At 47.4% G+C, this 12,943-nt stretch overlaps 1 protein-coding gene across 1 annotated transcript in view; it reads right to left on the minus strand.

The window, feature by feature from the left end:
- DYTN (dystrotelin) overlaps positions 1-12,943 on the minus strand; it is a 244,913-nt gene that overhangs the window by 131,366 nt on the left and 100,604 nt on the right. The window contains exon 6 of the mRNA XM_069221575.1: positions 1,934-2,005. Within this exon, the coding sequence (XP_069077676.1) occupies positions 1,934-2,005 (72 nt within the window). The remainder of the gene's footprint in view (positions 1-1,933; positions 2,006-12,943) is intronic.

Below are 12,943 nucleotides of genomic sequence, written 5' to 3' on the forward strand. Positions count from 1 at the left end.
GACATTCACTGAAAAAGATAAAGGTTACAGAGACATTATAGTTAGGAAATGGAATTAAAAAAACATAGAACTTCACTTAAAAAACAACGGTTACAGGGACGTGATGGTTAGGTTCTGAATTTACCAAAGAAATTCAGCAGTTATAGTTAGAGTTATTTCACGTTACTATAACTCGCGCCCTAACTTCTGAGGCTGCCTGCTCTGTCACTTACAAATGCAGCTCAAATTTGGACCAGGAAGGGGAGGGAACAGCCCTCAGCCTATGCTTTGAAGATCAGGAACGACTCAGTAAATCCCCCTAGGCCATCAGGCTCAGGAGACAAACTTCCTTCCCCACACCCAAGGTCCTTTTGTTCCCAGGTCTGGAAGGAATACAGATTAAACCACAGGTGAGCCACTGACAGCCATATGACCCTGGATTTGGACAGAAAGGCACATTTGGTTCAGGCAGAAAAATGCGAACTATCTAAAAGTAGCATTTGCAGAATAGTAATTCAAAAAACGACTTCACCGTTAAAGAGGATTTTAAATTACAATTCAAATGAGTGGAAGAAGTATTTCTTTATCTGCTCCCAAACTGAAGTTATCACCCATTAAGTATAATAAGTTAACCCAGTGTTACTCCTTGGGAGGGGTAGACTTACTACAGTGAAAGCGCCTTGGAACCCTAACGGGTAAGTAGCGTGCTATATAAATGTCTGTGATTGATTGATTGATTGAAAAATGACTTTGCGAATTTTTCACTACCAGACATTTAAAACTTAAGTGCACATGTCCTACATTTTAAATACCATGCACCCTGCCATATGAGTCATTAAGGCCTACTTTAGATGTGACATACGTATTAAAAAGGAAAATCTAGTCCTCGCAAAATGTTTATTTTGCCAGGGTGAAATGGTTGTTTTAAATCGCACTACAGACTGCAATGGCAAGTCTGAGGCATGTTTTACAGACCTAATTTAGTGGCTGGCACAACGAGTGCTGCAGCCACTCGTACCATTTAATTTATTGGCCCTGGATTTATTTACTAGAGGCTTATAAGTAAGATAAATGTGCCAATTATGTGTATATCAATTTTACCATGTTTGGGAGGGAGAGCACAAGCACTTTACCACTGGTTAGCTGCTAGAGGGTTGGGAAAAGTTCACAGAGACCTAATGACAACAAAAATGAGTTCAGCAAAATAGGATAATGATGGCAAAAAATCTGAGTGAATACCACGGCAAAGATGGTCAGGTCTAACCCGCTAAATAAAATGCAAAGTTAAAGCAATCACACAAAAGTGTGTATCTCCTATGGCACATGCTCACAGGCTCCCTGCACAAATACTCACAGGCTCCTTGCAGATTCACTAAGGATATCTAGTATTAGATACACCGAAGAATTTACTAATGAGACATAGATGAGTAAGCCAAGATTGATACCCTTTGACACTTGTGGAAAATATTCTTCAAATAGTCTCAATCTTTCTGTATCTCTGAATATAGCGCAGATGTATTTGAAAAGGTCCCCTTACAAGCAGTGAGTGCAGATGCGTAGTTTAGGATATCTAGGGTTAGAAATGCTACTGTTTATATTTTTTCTTCCAAAACCTGTATGCTACTTTCCAACCTCTGTGATGTAATTAACTTTTTAAAGCAAATATATATTTGGTCGTTCTCAGTTTTAACATCTGAGTATTCGTCGCTGCTAATTTGAATCTCTCGCACAGCGTTGGGTTTTAGTAAGTGTACACTGAGGTGTCAGTCGTTGTCTATTGTTCCTACATTTAACAAGATTTGCGACCAAAGGGCATTTGATTTTCGTGAAATAATACAACAGGCAAGTATTCTAATGTGTTGGAAGGGTAATACACCAGTAGATAAATTATACACTCAACTCTGTTTAGAATGTGATGCTTTTGTGCCAAAAAAATACAATAGCCAGAACCTACCCCATTGAAACAACTGCGGACAGCAGTTTCTACACAGTCCTGAGCATAGCACTCCCCCACTGCCGCTGGAATCTGAAATACAAACAGAAATCACCTGCACCATCATTTTAAACAAAATAAGAGTCCTAAGAAATACTTTGAACTAGCTTCCGCTGTTGTGCAATAATGTACTATTAATGGATTATGGTGCTGGTTCGCATATCCTGCAAACATTTCCCCACCACCTGGTCAAAAAATAGAGACTGGGATTTTTTAAACAATAACAAAGGACTGCTCACTTACTGTCCAGGTCCTTGGGGGATTCATAATGCTACTTGCTACAACCAATGTATTGCTATTAAACTATTAAGTGGTCCACCATGCACTGCAAGTAACTGTAAACAGAACTTCTGTACCCTTGAATGACACCATTTCATCTTTGCCAAATTACTAGAGTGTATGTTCGTATGATTGTCCTCTTCCAAATAGATGTGCCTTCGTCTGCACAGTAATACAGGTAGACCGTGGAAGCAGGTGTTTTTAAGACCAGCACCAAGGGATCCAGTTGGTCACCAAGAGATCCATTTGGTCCTGGACCAGCACAAAGGGATCCAGCTGGTAACCATCTTCCCTTCCTGTCACCATCCCTTCATTCTTAAATGTTCTGACTGTCAAAGATTTTCACAGAGTTAAAAAATCAGAATTGGATGTTGCAGGCATTCTAAGAGCTGTGCCCTCTTCCCAAAGCAAACTAATATGCCCCCGTTAGGACTTGTAAAAAGAAAATCCAGTGCAAACCCTACTCACCCTTCACAGCAGAATAAAAGATACCCCTGCAGAGGTTGTGCAAACGTTAACTTCTGTGGGACAGTCCGACTGTAATAGCATAGAAAAGTATAGTGCAGTCCCATACGCCATATCTAGATGTCCTATTGGAGCATCACAGCAAAAAAATCACATCAGCCGGGTTGCTGATTCTGCAGTGACATCTATCACTAGCTAGTTATACTCTAGTTATTCTAGTCTAGCTATTCTATTGCTGCGGAATTTAGGAACACAGGTCTTTAGGTGATTTCCGGTGGAGTCAGTACAGTGACATCTAGTAATGGTCTGTAATGCAACAGTCAGAAGGAAAAGTGCAATAAAACACACTCTTGTAAAACCAGACTCCATAAATGGCCTGTTTTTCTGCTACCATTCGGATCATGCACTCGAGACTCCAGGAATGTGACACAGGGCATGACCTACAACCACACGGTACCAAGCCAAAGCCTGCCCAATAGCGATCTGAGCATGGTCGTACACTGTGCCCAGTGGCCTCTGGGGAGTGAATCCATGTCATAGCCAAAGGCTACACCCTGTGTAGGGCAAATCTGCCGATCTTAAACAAAATAAACATGAATTTTTACGTATGTGACCATATGTGCTGTTGTTTGAAAAGGCCGTTTACGAGGGGGGACATGGCAGGCAAGATGGTTGAGTAGCAGCAACTCCTGTGGGCTGCGACGCCCCGACTGTAATCCTGCCATACTCCTGCCTTCTTCAGCACTAATGCCCCTGCTGTATGGTGCAACAACAGTGCTTGCACTGCCACTGCCGGATGAAAGAAACCAACCTCCTTGGAGATCTGGGAGGACCAGGCCGATCCCTCCAGGATGCGCAGAGTGCAGCCTCCTCTACGATGGCAGCTGTGAGCGGATGAGCTCGCGCTTAGCGAATGTCACGGTCATACCAGATCATCGGGGAGGAGTTGGTGTGAGGACAGATCGGCCCAGTTCCCCTTTGCCTTTCCACCCACCTGCCGGGCCGAGACTAACGAGACAGATGGTCTGGTGCCATACTATGCAGGCACGGAGTGGCGCTGGTGGGAGAGGCACCGCGTCGGCTGAGCCGGGAGTTCAGTTGAGCAGGGAGGGCAGTGGCCCGGGCCCAATCGGTAAGAGAACAAGGCCCCACAGTGACAGCGAGGCCCTCTGTAAGTGGTGGGGTGCTGTTGGTTGGCCACCTCTCTTGTAGCGGCACACGCGACCCTGAGGAATGATGACTGCAGTCGCAGGAGCTCTACATCAGCCTCAGTGAACTGAGGCAAAGGGCCTCAAACTGGCGTGTACTTGCAGCAGGAGCCTGAGAGAGGCATGGATTCTTGGTCTTCTCCCGCTGGTTTGTCCCTTGGAGTGGCGTGCAGCTATTTCCATCAGATGAGACTGGTGAGGCCTGGACAGAGCATGGAGAGGCAGGGTGCCTGGCAGCTAAGGGCAGGCCATCGGGGAACTGGGTGCTAGTGCTCTACACCTTGTGGGGAATAGCTAAGAGATCCAAGTGCCCAGTGATAGTTGACAGATGGGGAGAAGGGCTTTGGAACGGTGCTGGAGAGGACATTGACCATCTGGGCTGGAGGAGGGCCTGGTGGTTCTGCTTTTCCCCTGAGTGAGCAGTGCTGCTGCCGTAGAGGGAGACCAAACAGTGCCCTAACTGTCTAAGAGTTCTGAATACAGGTGATTGCAGAACGATTTTCTTTCCCACCACGCCTCTTCCCTTCTTGGCCTGGGCAGGGTCTACCATTTTCCTCCTATCCTAGTACAGGGGGTTGACATTGGACAATGGCCAAAGCCAAGGCCCCAAGCAGCCTGAAAAGGGAAGATGGACTGTTAAACCAAGGTGATCACCTCGCTGACTGAGACTTATGCTGAAAGTCCAGCTAAGCCAGGTAATGCTGTCCTACATGCGGCTATCCAGTCCTTCCGAAAGATCCTAAGGGGAAGGACCAGCGAGGTGCCCTCGGAGGTGTCACTTCTACAGCAGGACCTACGAAACATGGTGGAGAGGGTGTCAGCGGCGGAGTCCAGGATTTCCTAGCTGGAGAACACAGTCTAGGGGCTTCAGAGAGATGTGGCTGGGGTCTGCTCTGCAGCCAGCGATGTGATCTGGAGACTAGAGAAAGCTGAGAATTATGCACGGTGCAACAATGTGTGTTTTGTGGGATTTCTGGGGGCGGGGAGGCTTGAGGGCAAAGCCATGAGGGTCTTTCTGAACGACTGGTTGAAGACGACCCTCCCACCAAAAACGTTGTCATCTTGTTTTGTCATAGAGCAGGCGCACAGAGCACTGGAACGGATACCCCACCCAGAGTTTCCACCAGACCCACCATTGCCAGCCTTCTTAATTTCTAGGACCTTGACATGATCCTACGAGAGGTCCAACTGCAGGAGGTCTGCTCTGAAAACTTGAAGATCCTTGTATTCCAGGTCTACACATGTTAAGTACAAAAGCAGTGCCACAACTATGACTCAGTTAAAACCAAACTATGGGCACTCCAGCTACAGTATATGCTCCTATTCCCAGTGAAACTCAAGGTCTTCTAACAAGGGAAATCCCTATTTTTTAACTCTCTGGAGGTAGCCTGGACATGGCTTGAGGAATGCCCCTAGCTGTCATGGCAAGGAGGTTGCTGCCCAGGCGTGCATTCCAGCCAATGGGAGGGAGCCAGACTGCAGGAGGGGTGGCCGGCCTGTGGATGAGATGGCTCTGTAGCACAAGGTACTATGGGGAATCTGCAGAATGAACTGTGACCCCCGTGAGGGCTGGGAATATGTGCCAATGCAGATGAAGAACATCTGTGACACCAAAAAGGACACAGAGAGACACACACCAGGGAGGTGTTTCTCCCTGCACCTTGGAGGAGGAGCAAAAGACAAGCTCTGATAAGCTATATCCTATGGAATTAGCAATCAATATCCTGGAGCAGGAGCAAGACCTGCCTCCCACCAACACGGCAGAGTAGCCCTGACATCCCTGAGAGATACTGACTATAAGGTTTGAGTGACTTTTATTCCATGTGTCCCCTAGTGCTTCTCAGGTGGAACGGAGAGCAAACTTTTCTTTCACACTACAAGATTACCACCTGGAAGGCCAGTAGTTTAGATTGATGCAAGCTGTTCTAGGGGTTAAGTTACAGGAGGTAGAGGGCCACAGACTTCTCATACTCCTTGCATAGTAATTTTGTTTCGTTATGTGGTTTATTGCTCGTGGGAGCGGGGGGTTGTGAGGTAGGGGGAAGGGAAGCAAGAGTATGTTCTTCTCAGTTCACAAAGTTAAAAGGGGAGGGAGACAAACACACATGTTCCTACACAGTGCTAACAGCGGGCATCCCTTCAAATATCATACCACACTAGATATATGGAACATCCACAGCTTTCAGATAATTCAGGACGCACTTTACTGACATGAGGCCTGGTCGTGCAATACATTCAACGACTGTGACCAGATATAGTTCTCCTCCAGAAGACACACCTCCAGGGCACACACTGCTGTTTCCTGGGTAGAGGAGCGTACATCACGCTGACTCATGCTGGCTATACAACCGGATCCAGGGAGTGGCTATCCTTATTAAAAAAAGAACCTACTGTTCGAGGCAATGAAAATGTGATATATCCCAACAGATCAGTGCGGGTGCAGGGACAATGGGGACAACTATGGCCTTGCTCAGTGTGCACCCCCTAGACTGCAGGCACCTACCATAGACAAAGTTGCAGAAATACTCATAGGAGCGGACTCCTCTCTACCCCTGGTGGGTAGGGATTTTCATGATGTAATTAATGTGTACATAGATTGGGAGGGCACCCCTGCAACTGTGGCTCAGGCTAAGCCCCTGGTTAGATTTCCCAAAACAATGGTCCTCTCAGATTTGTGGTGACGTGCACATCTGAAGGAGAGGCACTTTTCATACTTCTCTGGGACCCATAGAGTCTTCGCAAGGCTCGATTATTTGTTTGCTCCAGGAGGGGAGGTCAACGCTGTCGAGTGGGTGGAATATATGGTGAGAGGGTTGTCAGACCATTGTCCCCTATTGGTAGCCATTGGCAATAGATCACAACAAGGGGGTGCTGGGTGAACACTGAGTGCTTGAGACCTGCAAGATCAGAAGGTGGCAATGGAACTCCAAAGTGCCACAGAACTCTACTTTAAGGAGAATGAAGTGTCTGTCACTTCAAAAATAGTTCTGTAGGAAGCCTATAAGATGGTCCTATGAGATAAGACCCAGAACGCAATCACTCAGAAAAAGAGGAGAGGGTGGCAGAACTTGAGAGCCTTGAGACGAGACTCCTACAATTAGAGAAGACAGGTTGCAATCCTAAAAACAGAGTATCGAGAACTGGCGCAGGGGAGGTGAAAAAAATGAATGTTAGCCACATTGCAGTGCATCTGTGAGACTGGAGACAAAGCTGGAGGCCAGGTGGATGTGCTGTTTTATAGATCAGAAAGGGGTGTCCCACAGTACCAACAAACACATTGAGGAGGGATTTGCCGACTGCCACTAGGCTTTCCTCAGGGCTAGACCATTGAGCAACAAAAGTCACATCGCACATTACTTAGACATGGTTGCGACCCCAGTATTGGATGCAGAGGCCTGTGAGGCACTGGAAAGGGATCTCATATTGCAGGAGGTCCAGACAGCTATCGCAAAGTTGAGCGTGGGCAGGTGCCCGGGTCTAATAAGTTCTGGGTGGAATTCTATTAGTGCTATGCTAGATATCTCTGAGCATAGTTGTTGAACCTATTCAAAGAAGCTTGAGATACCTGGGCACTGCTGTTGGATCTTTGTTGAGCTCCCATTACAGTGATACCAAAGGAAGGTAATCCCTGGGACAGGTGTGAATCCTACCTCTCAATCCCCCTTCTCCATAACGAAGTTAAAACACTCATGACAATACTTACCACTAGGCTGTTGCCTGTCATTACTCTTCTGTTTCATAGAGACCAGTCTGGCTTTATGCCAGGTAGATAAACACAATATGACCTAAGATGGACACATAATTGACTTGCGTAGGAGAAAGACTGGCTGACCTACTATGCTTTTCTCGCACCCGACACAGAAAAGGCATTTGACGCAGTCCACTGGCTATTCCTTGAGCTGACCTTGAGTTTGAATTTGGCCCCTGCTACAGGGAATGGGTGTCACTGCTGTATCAGGCCCCAACCGCTGTGATGAAGATGAATGAGACATTGTCGGCGGAGTTCCCCATTGCGCGGGAGACACAGCAGGGCTGCCTCTGTCCCTCCTTCTATTTGTCCTTGCAATAGAGTCCCTTGCATGCAGGGTGTGTGCACACAAAGGGGTGAGAGGGTTCAGGGTTACACCCACCAATGAAGATGAGGAGAAAATCTCACTCTACGCTGATGACATACATATACCCACCCCAGAGGACGATCCCCACACTTTATACCCACCCCAGAGGACGATCCCCACTTTCTCCACATTATTGAGGAGTACAGTGAGCACTCCAGCTACCGGATAAACTGGGAAAAGTCAGTGTTCAATCAGCCAAGTGGACTGGTGGACTAACGTTGCTTCCACAGCTATTAACTGTGGCTCAGGAGGGGTTTCAGTAGCTGGGGGTCTAGGTGGTGCCTCGCAGGGAGCTCTGTCTAAGCAGGAGCCTTGAGAGGGTGGTTCAGACTTTCCAGGAGGATGCTGAGAGGTGGCATGGGATTCCTCTTACCCTATTAGGGTGGGAAGCCATCTTCAAAATGATCAAGTGTCACAAGTTGCTCTATGTCCTTCAGAACACATACTACCATATCCACAAGACGTGTTCACTAAAATAGATAATGAGGTGAGGTCACTGCCCTGGACCAAAGGACATCCCAGAATAGCTATTCAGACACTGCAATGCAACCCATACAATGGAGGGAATGCCCTCCCAGACATTGCAGCATACCTCTGGGCAACAGACCTGATAAATGTTAACAATTGGAAATTCACCCCTCAAGACCCCACAATATTAAGCTGGAAAGGGAGTGCCTATGGACACTGATGCATGTGGGTCTGTTGTTTCCCTCCTCAGGCTGTTGTGAGGCTGCTGCTGTGATTTGTGACCCCTTAATGTTTGAGTCCTGTTAAGTGTCAGTGAGGTACAGTGAATTCTAATGTCGGAATTTATCTAGCACCTACTGTTGGCAGGGTGATAAGCAGCTTTGGCCGACTGATGATATCAGCAATAGGGCACGTACCTATTGCTCTATTCTCCACAACTGTTGCAATTTTCCTACTTGGTTGGACATTCTTTTCGGGGACCTATTCAAACACTGGGAGAAATTGGGTCTTCTTCCCTTTGCCTCAAACAGGGGCTGTACATTAGGCCCCTGATTGATGGCCTGAGGAGCAGCACCAGCACCACTAATAGATAGTGTCACCCAAGGAAAGTGGCTTCTTTCTTCAGTAAAAAGTCATTCTACCTTCCCAACCCAAGCTGAACATGGCTTGAGGAATGCCCCTAGCTGTCATGGCAAGGAGGTTGCTGCCCAGGTGTGCATTCCAGCCAATGGGAGGGAGCCAGACTGCAGGAAGGGTGGCCGGCCTGTGGATGAGATGGCTCTGTAGCACAAGGTACTATGGGGAATCTGCAGAATGAACTGTGACCCCCGTGAGGGCTGGGAATATGTGCCAATGCAGATGAAGAACATCTGTGACACCAAAAAGGACACAGAGAGACACACACCAGGGAGGTGTTTCTCCCTGCACCTTGGAGGAGGAGCAAAAGACAAGCTCTGATAAGCTATATCCTATAGAATTAGCAATCAATGTCCTGGAGCAGGAGCAAGACCTGCCTCCCACCAACACGGCAGAGTAGCCCTGACATCCCTGAGAGATACGGACTATAAGGTTTGAGTGACTTTTATTCCATGTGTCCCCTAGCCCTTCACAGGTGGAACGGAGAGCAAACTTTTCTTTCACACTACAAGATTATCACCTGGAAGGCCGGTAGTTTAGATTGATGCAAGCTGTTCTAGGGGTTAAGTTACAGGGGGTAGAGGGCCACAGACATCTCATACTCCTTGCATAGTAATTTTGTTTTGTTATGTGGTTTATTGCTCGTGGGAGCGGGGGATTGTGAGGTGGGGGGAAGGGAAGCAAGAGTATGTTCTTCTCAGTTAACAAAGTTAAAAGGTGAGGGAGACAAACACACATGTTCCTACACAGTGCTAACAGGGGGCATCCCTTCAAATATCATACCACACTAGATATATGGAACATCCACAGCTTTCAGATAATTCAGGACTCACTTTACTGACGTGAGGCCTGGTCGTGCAATACATTCAACGACTGCGACCAGATATAGTTCTCCTCCAGAAGACACACCTCCAGGACACACACTGCTGTTTCCTGGGTAGAGGAGCGTACATCACGCTGACTCATGCTGGCTATACAACCGGATCCAGGGAGTGGCTATCCTTATTAAAAAAAGAACCTACTGTTCGAGGCAATGAAAATGTGATAGATCCCAACAGATCAGTGCGGTGCAGGGACAATGAGGACAACTATGGCCTTGCTCAGTGTGCATCCCCTAGACTGCAGGCACCTACCATAGACAAAGTTGCAGAAATACTCATAGAAGCGGACTCCTCTCTACCCCTGGTGGGTGGGAATTTTCATGATGTAATGGATGTGTACATAGATTGGGAGGGCACCCCTGTAAGCGTGGCTCAGGCTAAGCCCCTGGCTAGATTTCCCAAAACAATGGTCCTCTCAGATTTGTGGTGACGTGCACATCTGAAGGAGAGGCACTTTTCATACTTCTCTGGGACCCATAGATTCTTCGCAAGGCTCGATTATGTGTTTGCTCCAGGAGGGGAGGTCAACGCTGTCGAGTGGGTGGAATATATGGTGAGAGGGTTGTCAGACCATTGTCCCCTATTGGTAGCCATTGGCAATAGATCACAACAAGGGGGTGCTGGGTGAACACTGAGTGCTTGAGACCTGCAAGATCAGAAGGTGCCAATGGAACTCCAAAGTGCCACAGAACTCTACTTTAAGGAGAATGAAGTGTCTGTCACTTCAAAAATAGTACTGTAGGAAGCCTATAAGATGGTCCTATGAGATAAGACCCAGAACGCAATCACTCAGAAAAAGAGGAGAGGGTGGCAGAACTTGAGAGCCTTGAGACGAGACTCCTACAATTAGAGAAGACAGGTTGCAATCCTAAAAACAGAGTATCGAGAACTGGCGCAGGAGAGGTGAAAAAAATGAATGTTAGCCACATTGCAGTGCATCTGTGAGACTGGAGACAAAGCTGGAGGCCAGGTGGGTGTGCTGTTTTATAGATCAGAAAGGGGTGTCCCACAGTACCAACAAACACATTGAGGAGGGATTTGCCGACTGCTACTAGGCTTTCCTCACGGCTAGACCATTGAGCAACAAAAGTCACATCGCACATTACTTAGACATGGTTGCGACCCCAGTATTGTATGCAGAGGCCTGTGAGGCACTGGAAAGGGATCTCATATTGCAGGAGGTCCAGACAGCTATCGCAAAGTTGAGCGTGGGCAAGTGCCCGGGTCTAAAAAGTTCTGGGTGGAATTCTATTAGTGCTATGCTAGATATCTGGGAGCATAGTTGTTCAACCTATTTAAAGAAGCTTGAGATACCTGGGCACTGCTGTTGGATCTTTGGTGATCTGCCATTACAGTGATACCTAAGGAAGGTAATCCCTGGGACAGGTGTGAATCCTACCTCCCAATCCCCCTACTCCATACCGAAGTTAAAACACTCATGACAATACTTACCACTAGGCTGTTGCCTGTCATTACTCTTCTGTTTCATAGAGACCAGTCTGGCTTTATGCCAGGTAGATAAACACAATATGACCTAAGATGGACACATAATTGACTTGCGTAGGAGAAAGACTGGCTGACCTACTATCCTTTTCTCGCACCCGACACAGAAAAGGCATTTGACGCAGTCCACTGGCTATTCCTTGAGCTGACCTTGAGTTTGAATTTGGCCCCTGCTACAGGGAATGGGTGTCACTGCTGTATCAGGCCCCAACCGCTGTGATGAAGATGAATGAGACATTGTCGGTGGAGTTCCCCATTGCGCAGGAGACACAGCAGGGCTGCCTCTGTCCCTCCTTCTATTTGTCCTTGCAATAGAGTCCTTTGCATGCAGGGTGTGTGCACACAAAGGGGTGAGAGGGTTCAGGGTTACACCCACCAATGAAGATGAGGAGAAAATCTCACTCTACGCTGATGACATACATATACCCACCCCAGAGGACGATCCCCACACTTTATACCCACGCCAGAGGACGATCCCCACTTTCTCCACATTATTGAGGAGTACAGTGAGCACTCCAGCTACCGGATAAACTGGGAAAAGTCAGTGTTCAATCAGCCAAGTGGACTGGTGGACTAACGTTGCTTCCACAGCTATTAACTGTGGCTCAGGAGGGGTTTCAGTAGCTGGGGGTCTAGGTGGTGCCTCGCAGGGAGCTCTGTCTAAGCAGGAGCCTTGGGAGGGTGGTTCAGACTTTCCAGGAGGATGCTGAGAGGTGGCATGGGATTCCTCTTACCCTATTAGGGTGGGAAGCCATCTTCAAAATGATCAAGTGTCACAAGTTGCTCTATGTCCTTCAGAACACATACTACCATATCCCACAAGACGTGTTCACTAAAATAGATAATGAGGTGAGGTCACTGCCCTGGACCAAAGGACATCCCAGAATAGCTATTAAGACACTGCAATGCAACCCATACAATGGAGGGAATGCCCTCCCAGACATTGCAGCATACCTCTGGGCAACAGACCTGATAAATGTTAACAATTGGATATTCACCCCTCAAGACTCCACAATATTAAGCTGGAAAGGGAGTGCCTATGGACACTGATGCATGTGGGTCTGTTGCTTCCCTCCTCAGGTTGTTGTGAGGCTGCTGCTGTGGTCTGTGGATTTGTGACCCCTTAATGTTTGAGTCCTGTTAAGTGTCAGTGAGGTACAGTGAATTCTAATGTCAGAATTTATCTAGCACCTACTTTTGGCAGGGTGATAAGCAGCTTTGGCCGACTGATGATATCAGCAATAGGGCACATACCTATTGCTCTATTCTCCACAACTGTTGCAATTTTCCTACTTGGTTGGACATTCTTTTCGGGGACCTATTCAAACACTGGGAGAAATTGGGTCTTCTTCCCTTTGCCTCAAACAGGGGCTGTACATTAGGCCCCTGATTGATGGCCTGAGGAGCAGCACCAGC

Source organism: Pleurodeles waltl, chromosome 3_1, assembly GCF_031143425.1.
Source record: "Pleurodeles waltl isolate 20211129_DDA chromosome 3_1, aPleWal1.hap1.20221129, whole genome shotgun sequence".
NCBI lineage: Eukaryota > Metazoa > Chordata > Amphibia > Caudata > Salamandridae > Pleurodeles > Pleurodeles waltl.